The sequence below is a fragment of the Dromiciops gliroides genome, chromosome 4, assembly GCF_019393635.1.
Source record: "Dromiciops gliroides isolate mDroGli1 chromosome 4, mDroGli1.pri, whole genome shotgun sequence".
Classification (NCBI taxonomy): domain Eukaryota; kingdom Metazoa; phylum Chordata; class Mammalia; order Microbiotheria; family Microbiotheriidae; genus Dromiciops; species Dromiciops gliroides.
Window position 1 is genome coordinate 125,126,057 of NC_057864.1, and position 12,615 is coordinate 125,138,671.

The 12,615-nt window shown below is 35.9% G+C and overlaps 2 protein-coding genes across 7 annotated transcripts in view; one reads left to right on the forward strand and one right to left on the reverse strand.

Annotated features, from left to right (window-relative positions):
- Positions 1-5,499, forward strand: part of MIA3 (MIA SH3 domain ER export factor 3) — an 80,718-nt gene extending 75,219 nt beyond the window's left edge. For all 4 annotated transcript variants that reach the window (XM_044001159.1, XM_044001160.1, XM_044001161.1 and 1 more), the window contains 2 exons: positions 3,050-3,197; positions 3,911-5,499. In XM_044001159.1, coding sequence (XP_043857094.1) covers positions 3,050-3,197; positions 3,911-4,233 — 471 coding nt within the window. In that variant the 3' untranslated portion in view covers positions 4,234-5,499. The remainder of the gene's footprint in view (positions 1-3,049; positions 3,198-3,910) is intronic.
- Positions 5,500-6,261: 762 nt separating this feature from the next.
- Positions 6,262-12,615, reverse strand: part of AIDA (axin interactor, dorsalization associated) — a 57,058-nt gene continuing 50,704 nt past the window's right edge. The window contains exons 9-10 of one of the 3 annotated variants that reach the window (XM_044001165.1): positions 10,918-11,035; positions 6,262-10,698 (exon numbers count right to left, since the gene is read on the reverse strand). In XM_044001165.1, coding sequence (XP_043857100.1) covers positions 10,602-10,698; positions 10,918-11,035 — 215 coding nt within the window. In that variant the 3' untranslated portion in view covers positions 6,262-10,601. Of the gene's footprint in view, positions 10,699-10,917; positions 11,036-11,436; positions 12,034-12,615 lie in introns of those variants that run through there. The other 2 variants (XM_044001167.1, XM_044001166.1) reach the window with 2 other exon arrangements.

Here is a 12,615-nt window from a genome sequence, read left to right on the forward strand (position 1 = left end):
TTATTTTAGTATAAGGTGTAAGATGTTGGTCTAAGCCTAATTTCTGCCATACTATCTTCCAGTTTTCCCAGCAGTTTTTGTCAAATACTGAGTTCCTATCCCAGAAGCTGGAGTCTTTGGGTTTATCAAACACTACATTACTAGTGTCATTTACTACTGCATTTCCTGAGCCTAGCCTATTCCATTGATCTACCACTCTATTTTTTAGCCAGTACCAGATAGTTTTGATGACTGCCGCTTTATAGTAAAGCTCCAGGTTTGGTACCGCTAACCCACCTTCCTGTGAATTTTTTTTCATTATTTCCCTGGATATTCTTGATTTTTTGTTTTTCCAGATGAATTTTGTTATTATTTTTTCTAGCTGTATAAAATAATTTTTAGGTAGCCTGATTGGTATGGCACTGAATAAGTAAATTAATTTAGGCAGTATTGTCATTTTTACTATATTAGTTCTGCCTATCCATGAGCAATTGATATCTTTCCAATTATTTAGATCTGATTTGATTTGTGTGAAGAGTGTTTGGTAGTTGTGTTCATAGAGTTCCTGGGTTTGTCTTGGCAAGTAGACTCCCAAGTATTTTATATTACCTACCGTTACTTTAAATGGAATTTCTCTTTCTATCTCTTGCTGCTGGACTTTGTTGGTCATGTATAGAAATGCTGATGATTTATGTGGATTTATTTTATATCCTGCTACTTTGCTAAAGTTGTTAATTGTTTCAAGTAATTTTTGACTTGATTCTCGAGGATTCCTTAAGTATACCATCATATCATCTGCAAAGAGTGATAGTTTTGTTTCCTCCTTGCCTATTCTAATTCCTTTAATTCCTTTCTCTTCTCTGATTGCTAAAGCTAACATTTCTAGGACAATATTAAATAATAGGGGTGATAATGGACATCCCTGTTTCATACACATGCTTTTAATACATTTTGTTAAATATTTCCCAGTTACCTGTAAAAAATTTAAATATTCATTTTAAAAAATTTTGAATTCCAAATTTTCTCCCTTCACCAATTGAGAAGGCAAGCAATATGATATTGATTATACATGTAAAGTCTTGCAAAACATATTTCCATATTAGCCATGTTGCAAAAGAAAACACATTATTCCCCTCCCTTCACCCCCCCCCCCCAAAAAAAAAGAACCAAACAGGAAAAATAAAATAGAAAAAGTATTCTTCAGTCTGCACTCAGAGTTCATCAATTTTCTCTCTGGAGGTACGTAGCTTTTTTTTTTTATCATGGGTCAAATACCATTTTCTTAACCAACTATTCATTTTTTAAATCTGCCTCAATTTTCTGAATCCCTTGCCTTCAGTGATGAAAATACTTCCTACCCCAAGGTCTAAAGTCTCTTTAGCAATACTTTGCAGCTTCCCTCTGGAAGCATTATTTGTGCCTATGCAAATCACCAGCATTGTCTGTATTAATTCATTATTCTTAAGAAGTCTTGGGAGATTTCTCTGTTGTACTGTAGATATATGTCCTAAGCAGAGAGCAGACCTTTCTATTGCTATTAGGTTGTAAAATAGCTGTCTCAGTATCCCCAAACTTGTCTTTTTTCCTCTGGCTCTTACCTAAATTCCTTTCACCTTATAGCACATTATTATTTCAAGGGAACAAGCAGCTCCCATCTCTTTAGGAAAAGCCTCTTAGTTGTCATTTCTCTTTCCTCTGCGTGACATTCTTCTACTATGCATCTTCCTGATAGGTCAATCCTTTGTGTCTTTTCAGATGTTTTTGTTTTCATATTGAAGCCTTTCTGGTTGGGGTTTTTTGTGTTTTTTTTTTCTTAGAATGCTCTGTTTTCCTTAGTAACCTAGAGAGTAAAGAGGTGTTTCTCAAGTACCTTGACCACCTTTTCTTCTGGTGAGGAGACAGACCACTGTACTTTGCATGTAATTTTTCTTTTATTATGAAGTATCATAGTCTTTAAAGGCCATTCCCTGCAAAATTTTACCTGGTATTCTGTTCTTGTTGGGAGTGAGGTCTCAGTCCTTATAATTCTCACCAGTGGCTTCTCTGTAAACTGCTTTGACAAGCTGTTGTTCGGGGTCTTCAGGTATAGATTTATTCTTTAAAGTACATCAACACCTACACTTAATTTTTCATTTCCCTTTCTAAGCCTTTGCACTGACCTTAACAGAACGTCTCATGTCTTTTCCTATCCTGGGTCCTTCACCTTCTCCTTTAGCCATTTCTTTGGTCCCTTTTCTGGCCTGTTTGTTTGCCTTCCACCTTCAATTTCTCTCAGATTTTCACTTAACAAATTTCTTCTGGTCATCTTCCTAGTTCCAAAGCTCTTTGGATTACTTTCACAATTCCACCTCGAGTTCAGGCCCTATGTGCAAAGCTTGGAAACTGAATCTCCTTAATATTTCAAGTATAGAATCAGTGATGGTAGTTTTACTGGGCAAATGCATTCCAGTTTCCACCTTGGGATTTCAGTTTGAATTCTTCCCCCAAAGAATTCTCACTTTTTGACTGGAAAGGAAAGTGGGGGCAATCCACATATTACTGGGCACGAGTTACTTGGAAAAAATCCCATTAGCTTTTCTTGTGCACATAGAGTCTTAAAATTATTATCTAGATAGTCTGAACTGGGGAACAGCAGTTGTTTCTGTCAGATTAGGAAGTCCAGCCTATGACTCCTTTTGTTTTTAAGCAAGGGACTGCCTGAATTATGTTGCTGCATTGTGTATACTAGCTTTCTGTCAGTATTTTGTTTGATGCTACCTGTTACTTTTGCTAGTATGGTTATAACAGCATTGAAAAGAGGAGAGGCAATTATTTACTACTTTACCTCTTAACTTGCCTAAATAACATGTGGTCAGATGGGAGTAATTTGTTTGAAATAGTAACAGAAAACTGCAGCAGCAGTGATTGTGCTCCTTTCAAAGCTAGTTGGAGGGGAAAGATGCCAAAGTATCGAGCCTTTTCTTTCTAGTAAATATCTTTTTATCTGTCACTGGGCTTATGGTTGGCGCTTTTGGTCTGTCATCTCATAAAGCAAAATATTATTTTAAAATTTGTACTTGTGTTCTAATAGGTCAACACTGGTCCTAAAGGCCACCCACCATTCCCAGGAATGCCCCTTATGTCACCAGTAGGAGGACCTCCACCCCCACCTCTTCGATTTGGACCACCACCTCCACTACGAGGACCTTTTGGGTCTCGACCTCTTCCTCCACCTCTTGGTATGGTACCGCTGTGTAGATTGATGATTGACCACAAGGCTTGTATTGTTCTTACTTTTTATTAATTCAGAAGAGGATGGAAAAGAAGAAATTATCCTGGCTGCCCTCCATGCCTGGAATTCTCTCTCATCTCTGCCTCCTGATTTCTCTGGCTTTCTTCAAGTCTCAACTAAAATTCTGTCTTTTATAGGAAACCTTTCCCAACTCCTCTTAATTCTAGTGCCTTGCCTCTGGTGATCTTTTATTTCCTGTTTATCATGTATAAAGCTTGTTAGCATGTTGTCTCCCTCATGTAAACTCCTTGAGGGCAGGGACTCTTTTTGTCTTTCTTGTTATTTTCAGGGATTAGCACTATGCCTTGCACATTGCAGGTGCTTTACAATGCAAAAATATACCTGGCTGAGTTGTACATGGGCCTGGCCTAGTCCCAGCATTTTGAAGTTGAAGCAGCCCACGGTTCTCTGCGGAAAAGGGGTGTTAGTAGGTTAAGTTCTTAGCTTTTATGCCTGTGCTGCTAGGGTAATAAACACTAAATTCATTTCAATAGACATTGTGGTACTGGATTGAAATGAATAGCTCTTATAGTATTCAATTCAGTATTTAATACCATATATAAATGTTGTTATGCTATTCTAGAAATGTAACACAAGTTCTTATGGTGTCAGGTTATAGATATAACTTTTGTGTAATTTAATATTGTTTTTCTTTGCTAGTTCCTGGTGGTCCTCCACCTCCAAGGTTTCGGGAATATTTACATGGCCTTCCACCAGGAGTAAGGGACCCACCTCCTGACCCTCGAGAGTATATACGTGGACACCCACCTTTTGGACCTTTAGGCCCTCCTGGCCCAAGAGAATACCTTCCTCCTGGCCCACGATTACCACCTCCAGCCCATGGTCCAAGGGACTATCCCCCTCCACCTTTTACAAGAGACTTGACACCGTCAGGTTCTAGAGATTATCCCTCGCCTCATCCACCTCATGCTTCTCAAGGAAGCACACAGGACTGTGCACAGGCTCCAGAACAGAACCCATAACTTTAGCCTTCAAAGAGAGAATGGCTTGTTGGAACACTTCATATGGGCAAAAAGACTTCATTGGCTTCAAAATAAATTTTAGTTTAATTTCATGATTATAGGTTCATATGTAGGTTTGTTTACTTTTTATTTTTTGCAGGACTTTTTTTTCCCCATTAAGCTTGCCCCCGGCATCATTGTGCATTTATGAGCCAAACTATTCAACCTCTCCATAATTTGGGATGCAAAAATGTATATTTTTGCCATGAATAAAGACCTTTTAAGCTGTAGCCTTTTGCAGCTTCTTAAATGTGCAATACAAAAATATACCTGTGTTTTTAGTTTATGTAATTTATGTAGTTTATGTAATTGATGATTTAAAATGTCATAAATGTAATCAGAACATTTCCTGTGGAAATACTTTATTAAAAAAGGTTAAGCGCTATCCCCACTACCTCCTTTTCCCTGTTATTTTGTTAAACTGTTGTTAGTATAGACACTTCTGCAATATACATGTAACAGTTATTACAAAGGGACTATGGATAAACTTGATTCTTTTTAAAGAGATCTGGTCTTAAATACTGGGAACATAAACAATTAATCCTAAAAATATTTTTACTAATGTAGTAACAAAAACTACTTTCCCCCTTCCTGGACTCTTGGGAAGATGATTATTAGCGCTGTGTAAAACATCATCCAAAGAAAAACCTTTTTTTTATGATTTCTAAGTAATTCAGTTGGTTGAAATGTTGAGATTAAATTCTAATGTTGAATCAATTCAATAATTTGTGGCCTTTTGGAAATGAGAGGGTCTAGCAATTAAGGAATGATTATTTAGCATAGGTGTGGATACTTATCCCCGTTTAAAACCCACCCATCTGTGTTGTATTTATCCGGTGCTTCCTAATATTGTTTACTAAGTATAAAAATAATTTTGTACTTAGCCAGTAAAATTACAAAGGAAAATTGAACAATTAGAAGTTTTATTTAAACTGAGACGGCTTTGTCTATTCTACTATAATCAGTATGTTGCAAAAACCTCATCTGAGTTAGGCTAGAATTTGATTGAAGTGTGGCATTCTTTCTTTTCCTGGTTATCCCTGAATAATCAAAAAGAAAAAAACCATGTATTTATTGCAATTTAAATAATACTTCCACAGTGAAGTCTTTATGTAAAAAGTTGTCCTTAACATGGTTAAGACATTCAGGTGGACAAGGCTTATCAATATCCTTTGAATTTATTTGTATTTCTTTTTATATAGTTGAAAATAAAGATTTCTCTGCAAACTGGCTTCTTATTTGGTAAATACAAGGTGCTATCTTCATTTCCTTTAGCACTGCAAAGATGTGAACATTTGATAAGCAGTGCTGGCTAGCTTTTAAATAGCAAGCACTTTTTGGTCCTTACAAAATGAATGCAATGATTTGTTACACTTAAATAAGGATTTGCAGATATTCAGTGTTCTTAAGCAACACAGAATTCCCATGAAAAGGTTCCCATTTTGTTACTAAATTTCCATTTGAGTTAATGCAGTTAATCCATAAATCCTATTTAATTTTTTTTTTAATTGCTAAGGGAAGTGGTGTTATGGACAGCAAGATTTTGACTCCTCTTCCCTGACTCCAGTGGTTGCCCTCTATATAATAAGATGTTTCTTTCAACTATGCAGAAAAAAACTCATTTTATGTGACTCTTGTCCATTCATGAGTTTCCCAAGCAGAGGGTAGTTACTGTGCATTGTGTTGGACACAATTATAGGTGAATGTAATTTGAGAGATTTTACCATAATCTGAGTAATGAAGTTATACCATGGAGATTCAGTTTAGATGAAAGTGAACATTTTTCCAGGGTTCCTCTAGTTGTGTTCCTTCTTAGAATCCTTTCATGCTCTCCACACTTTATGCTGAAAATGGAATGACTTTTTGGACTGAAACCCATTTTCATAAAAAGCATGCATTTCTCTCCTGGGTTGGGGGGGGGGGGGGGAAGGGAGGGAGATACGTTTTCTGGATGAAAAGAGTTCCTCCCACAGAATAAAAACATGCATATAAATGTTAACAGATTTATTTTACTGTGTGTTTTGTTCATTGGAACATGGCTGAAATATAGATCTGAAAAATGACACTATCCAAGCAAGAGACAAGAATTTGTAGTATTAACATTTCATAGCATTTAGAGCCAAAAGGGATTTAACACCTACTAGGTAAGGAACAGTCCTCCATGCTACAATAATTTCTGGGGTAATCACCCAAAGAAGTCAGTCTGTTACATGAAGGATGATAAATAGAATAAAAGAGTAGGAAGGAAAATGTTCATTCATTCAGCACTGTTGAGGGAGTTGGGTTGTTCCAAATGAGTGAATGAATTTCCCCAGTAACTGAAGCCTACCCATTTAAGTATCAAAACTTTTATTTTAACTTTATAAAATGTATCACATACTCCCTACTTTGGTAAAAGGAATATTGTACATTTAACCTTTTCTTGACAAATTGGTGTCGTCAGAAATACCCATCACTGCCTTTTGTGCTATCATTGACTAATTTATTTTATGGGCTACTAATATAGAGGGTAAGGCTATTTGTTCCTATACTAGTTCTGAATGTTGTTCTTTATTTTGTTTCTCCCCACTGTAAGGTTGTTAACATTCACTTTTTGCTATCACTATACCTGCTTCTAGCAGCCCACTCTTTGCTATCACCTTAGAAATCATTATACACAACTTTAATAAGACAGCTAAATAAATAAGAGTTAAGGATGGGGGTGGGGGGGTGGTCCTGTGTGTAAAGTGCATTAGATTCAGTGCATAGACCATGATGACTGTTTTAGGGGCTTTATACATTGGTTTTTTTCCTTATTTACTAAGATAAAGTTATATTCTAGACAGTTGTCATTGTCAGACCTTCTGATAATGTAGGTGTTAACTCATCAAAAAAGGGGCCTGACTGTAAATTTTAAGTATAGCTGAGTTTTGACTCCATGTGATAGTATATAGATCCCAGGGAAAATCATGTTTGCTGATGATTCAATTTACAATATTGATGAACCTTGTAAACAGTAATGAGCATCTCTGTTACATACATATCACCACATTATCACATAACTTTAAAACAATGCTTCAGTAAAAGAGACAATTTGCAGGCACTTCAAATCATACTACTTACAGCACGTGTTGTATAGGTTAAGATTTCAAGTTTATAACTGAGCTATTACAAGTCTGAAACTTAAAAGTGGAAAGTGTGATTACTTTTGAGACCTGCCCCCTTTCTTTAAGAAGTTCCACATCTTAAATTACATCAGCATGATTTTTCATTGCCTCCATTTTTTGCCTCTGGTAAGAATGGTATATATAAAAGGTGCAAAAGCTTTAGTAAAGAAGTGGTTGTGCTTTTAACACTGAAAATTAAGAATCTGTTAGACTAATGGCATTACATTATCACAATACATTTTGAGAGAAATGAAATGGGACAAATACTTCAAAGTTTAATCACTTATAAAGGCATAATGTTAATTTTTTCATATCCTCCCACACACTGCTACTCCAGCCCTTTAAAAGATCAAGTGGAACAATTAAAAAAAAAAAGACATTCCATACTTCACAGTAAAGGACATATGTTTAACATTAGTAAAATAACAAAAAGTTTTATTACTTGATCCACAAACACAAACTTTGAATAACTATTTGAATACCTATGACACCTGGACATGTAACACAATGCTGAGTCAAAAATTGTAAACACCAGTTGGATACAGATTCCAGTTAGGTAGATAATCACAGTAGCAAAGCTAAATCCAACCTAATCATTTACTCGGAATGAGAACTCTTTCCCTTTCCATAACTCTTTTACCCCTAAGTAATTTCTATGGTATACTCTTGAGGAAAACTCATGTTCATATCAATGAAATTTAGAAAAACTCAAGCCTGGCTTAACATGAATCAATCCACAAACAACATAAAACTTTCAAATCACATACAACTAGTTGCACCATTCCACCCCCACCCCCCAAAAAAAGCCCACGGTTGGAGTGTCACTGTAGAAATGGCACGAATCAGTTTTATTTTAAATCATTAGAACGAACTCCAAAAAAAATTAACTGTATTGTACTATAGTAGTCATCCCATCCAACCATGTTTATTTGCTCACTTGCTAGTGCTACCATGTAAAATTCATTCAACTGCACAAAGCCATCTTATTTGTGAATCAGCAGCGCTCTATCTTGGAAAGACAAATGTACAGTGTAGTTATTGCTCACCCCTTCAGATCAGTGAAAAAATCTATCACATAAAGGAAGACTATAAATTGCTTGGACTTAGGACATACAAAATGCTATAGAGTTTAAGTGAGTTTATAGAATTTAGTTGGTGTTTCTGCAATAACAAGTGCTTACACCAGAAAACTGAAGCACAGTCAAACTTAGCTTAAACTTCTTCAAATGGTCTTCCTAAGGCACTGGTGTGCTTCTAAATCACACTTGTGAAGCAGAAATGTTACTTTTTCATATAAATTATCACTTCATTTCATGCACATTTCCTTTACTTTATTTGAAGGAAAAGAAAATGCCATTTTTATTACATTTTCACAAATTGAGGTTATTTTAGTGATTATTTTTAGGTTTTCTCAAGATTTACTGAATATTCAGAGGCTTCATAGCACTATGGGAATTTTACATTATTTGAAGATAATGTGGTATCTGGTCTTGAATTTAAACTCAAGGAATTTGTTCATTCAAATTGCAAGAGCTCTTTTAAACCCAGATAATAGGAATATGAAAATAATTTCCCCCCCAATGGAATGAATCCAATCAAGAATGAGGAAAGGGAGAGAGATTTTATCATCAACTATTGATGGTTTACATAGTTTATTTAATTGTCTATCCAGCATAAACAAAATTGACCTAAAAAGAGAGCTGAAAGCAAAGAATATTATATCCCTTAAAGCAGGAAGGGATAAATTGAATTATTTTGTTGGAGTTTACCTAATAAAATTGTTATGCAACTGGTAAGAATTATGTGGTACAGAAAGCAAATGAGCTGAGTTGTAAAACTGATTATACAATAAAACATAAAGCTAGTATTGACAATGCATTCACTCGGTGCTGGATTTTTTTTTTACTATTATATAAGTGCATATGAAAGTATGTGCATACTACATATAATCCACATAAAGCACACAACAGACCTTAAAGGAATGTATTAAATATCCCACCTATTAAGTATATGAAAGGTCTGTTTGGGTTTTATTTATGACCCTTTATTAAGTAAAAAAAAAATGTAGCTAATCAAATTATATGCTAATGACCTGCATCTTTTCATATAGATGACTTAAGACAATCTGAATAGAAAACAAATGGTAACCCTAGCTATCTATCTCAAACAAAATTTAGAGTAACTTTCTAGACTGGCATACAAATTGCTATAAGAGGTATGCAGGTTTTTCGAGGATTCAGAATCACTTTTCAGAAAAAACAGCAGTAACTCCAGCAGGTCTCTTTAGGAAACTGATTGAATTCAAACATTTTTTTTACTAGATGGCTTAGAACCATACAAAAGGTTATTTCAACCACATCACAGTAGCTGAACACTGACACAAAATAAAAATTTAAGACACTTTCTAGGTTACTCATATTTGCCACCCTAGAATTACTTGGCTGAGGAAGAGCTTTGAATAGGAAAAAAAGAAACCTAGATGACTATTCCCTTAAATATCTAAAAAGAATCCAGCTCTTTAAATAAGTTTTTCCTCAAGTCATTTGGTGAATGGGTTGTAAAAATTTGGAAAACAAGCTCCCTCCCCCCATGAGATTCAACTATGTTCATGGTAAAGTTATAAATTATTCTGCAGCTTCCCCATAACCAATCACCTAGTATGGGTGAGTGGTGAGCCACCCCTGATATAAACCCTTTACAAGTTCACCAGTTCTGGTACCTGGCAAATTTTTCTTGCATTGGACAACTCCTACCCTAAGCAGCAAAAACCTGGAAATAAACACATGGATTCAAAGGAATGAACTGAAGCAGAGGTAAATTAGGGGAGTAAAACCTGCACAGAAGACAAATGTTCCTGCCTGCTCTGGTGTTAATCTCTAAAGTAAGTAAATTTAAAACTTTTACCATGTACGCTAGTCACAAGTCAGACTGTTTCAAAAATCTGTGGAAAGACATGTATGCCAAAGGAGCTCTTTATGAATGAATGCAGTCCTCCTGGTTTCCACTGATGGGCTGGACCTCTCTGTGGTGTAGCCGTAGAACGGATCACTCTTTTCATTTATTAGCATGAGGAGGGCTGGTTTCCTAGGAGCCTACTGAAGGATCAATGTGCTACACAGAGCTACCATGATTTTTGTAGTGAGGGGTTCAGATCACAGAAGTTTCAGGATATACATGCCATGGTCATTCCTTGTGCAAAGTTTGATGGAGGTGAAGATAAAGTGGTTTCTTGGTCAACAACTGTAGTTTCTTTCTTTTAAAGTCAGTGGGTTTCTTGTATCTGGAACCACAACAGAAGGTATGTTGTAAATAAACTTCGGTGACTAATCTTTTCAAGGTAACGAAGATTAATTTTTAACATCGGAAAGGTACCTAAGATTTAGGATTCTGGATCTACTCTACAGAGAACCACATTACTTTTTGAACAAGGGAAGAATCTAGACAGGTATGTAACTCAAATGCCACTAAACAAGTATGAATTTACTTGCATTTCACTTACAGCTCTATTATAATTGGCCCAGGTTTAATTTCATCCATCTCCATGAAAGCAAAACACTTGGTGCTGGTAAACCTTTTCTTAGGCTTATAGTGTTTGAATTCAAAGAAAATAGCTGCACCTGAGGGGAAAATAACCTCACATAAGCAACAATATAGTCAATATATTTCTGTTGAGTTAATCCATTTCCACCGATAGAGAAGCAGCACATGAAAAAATAGTAAATGGCATAATTTTAGTGACCTGAATCAAGTATATTTTTTCTCAGTTCAACATAGTTATTTAGAACTTATTGTGGTATTTACCAAAAACTGTCTTCTGTAAGCTAGACTAACTCAAATTTATAAAAATATTATAAATGGTTAAGATCACAAAACACAAAAGCATGTTTAAAAATACATAAAAAGATACTGAGGATGATAAGAAAATATCCCATTTATCTGGTGATCATGTTTAAAAGTCACTGGATAGAAATGCATTAGGTTGGCAGGGTGCTTTAAAGAGATACTGAAGGAATTATAACTACAATCACTCCTTTACCATAAGAAAAAAAATACAAAGCAATTCAGGTGTTTCTCAGTTGAAACGATATAAATCACACTACAGGAATAAAGGAAGCACTTTGTTAATAAATAAAGTAGTCCAAATAATAATGGCAATTTCTTTACTATACCACTCACTTTTGAGAATAACAAATACCTTATAAAATGAGAGCATAAAGGAAGATGAGGCTAGAAAAGCAGCCAGTTTTCCCACAACTGGGAAGTGGTGGGAATTATTTTTAATTCCCCAAATCAGAAAGCTTCCCCATCCTCCCACCCTTTAAAAAAAGAAGAAGAAGAAGAAGAAGAGGAGAACACCACACACCAATTTAGCTAACAGCAATTTCAAAAGAAGATATATGAAAATTGGGGGAGGGGAATCGGGAATTTATGTTAACTGGTTACCTATTAATGCTGACTTAACCGGAACTGTGGTGTATCTCGGATTATAAAGACCGCCAGCCAACACACATCTAATATTTTCACTGATGACAAAACTCACAAGTTACTAGAAGCTTAACAATGTTCAGAAACGTGTGCACAGCCTTGGCACTTGGGTCCAATTGGAGTGCCTCACCTGTCAGGGGGAAAAGAGAAACCAATCGCTCAGGAGACAACAGGATCTGGGTAGGGGAGAGATAAGCAAAAGTGGCCAGGCTTCTCCCACCACACACAACAGAATTACAGTATTTAGGGTGCTGGTGACCTCCCTTTCCCAAAATAAGCCCCTCCCAGATCCATAAAATGGCTACTTCCTCCCTTCCACCTCCCATAATACTAGAGGAACTACTTCTGAGCCAATAAGGAGAGCAGATCAAATTTGTTAGTCTCTTCCAAGAAGCTTAGCTGTGTCTGTGATCTAAAGTGAGCATGAGGTTAAATTAATACTTGAGAATGGTGGGAAAGATCCCAAGTGTTTTTCATTTTTAGGAAAAATCTTTTTACAAACAAATTTCTTTTGAATTATTTATCTATCACCAGCAAATAATGTATTTACTAAGCCCCTGGCATGCATAGCTTTGTGCTACGTGTTATGCATAAGCACAAACACAAAGGCAAAATCTGTGATGAGGTCATTCCTCACAAGAACAGCCAGATGGGAAGACTAATTAAACTTCATATAAACAAGCACCATAGGTGCACCTTAGCACTGACCCAA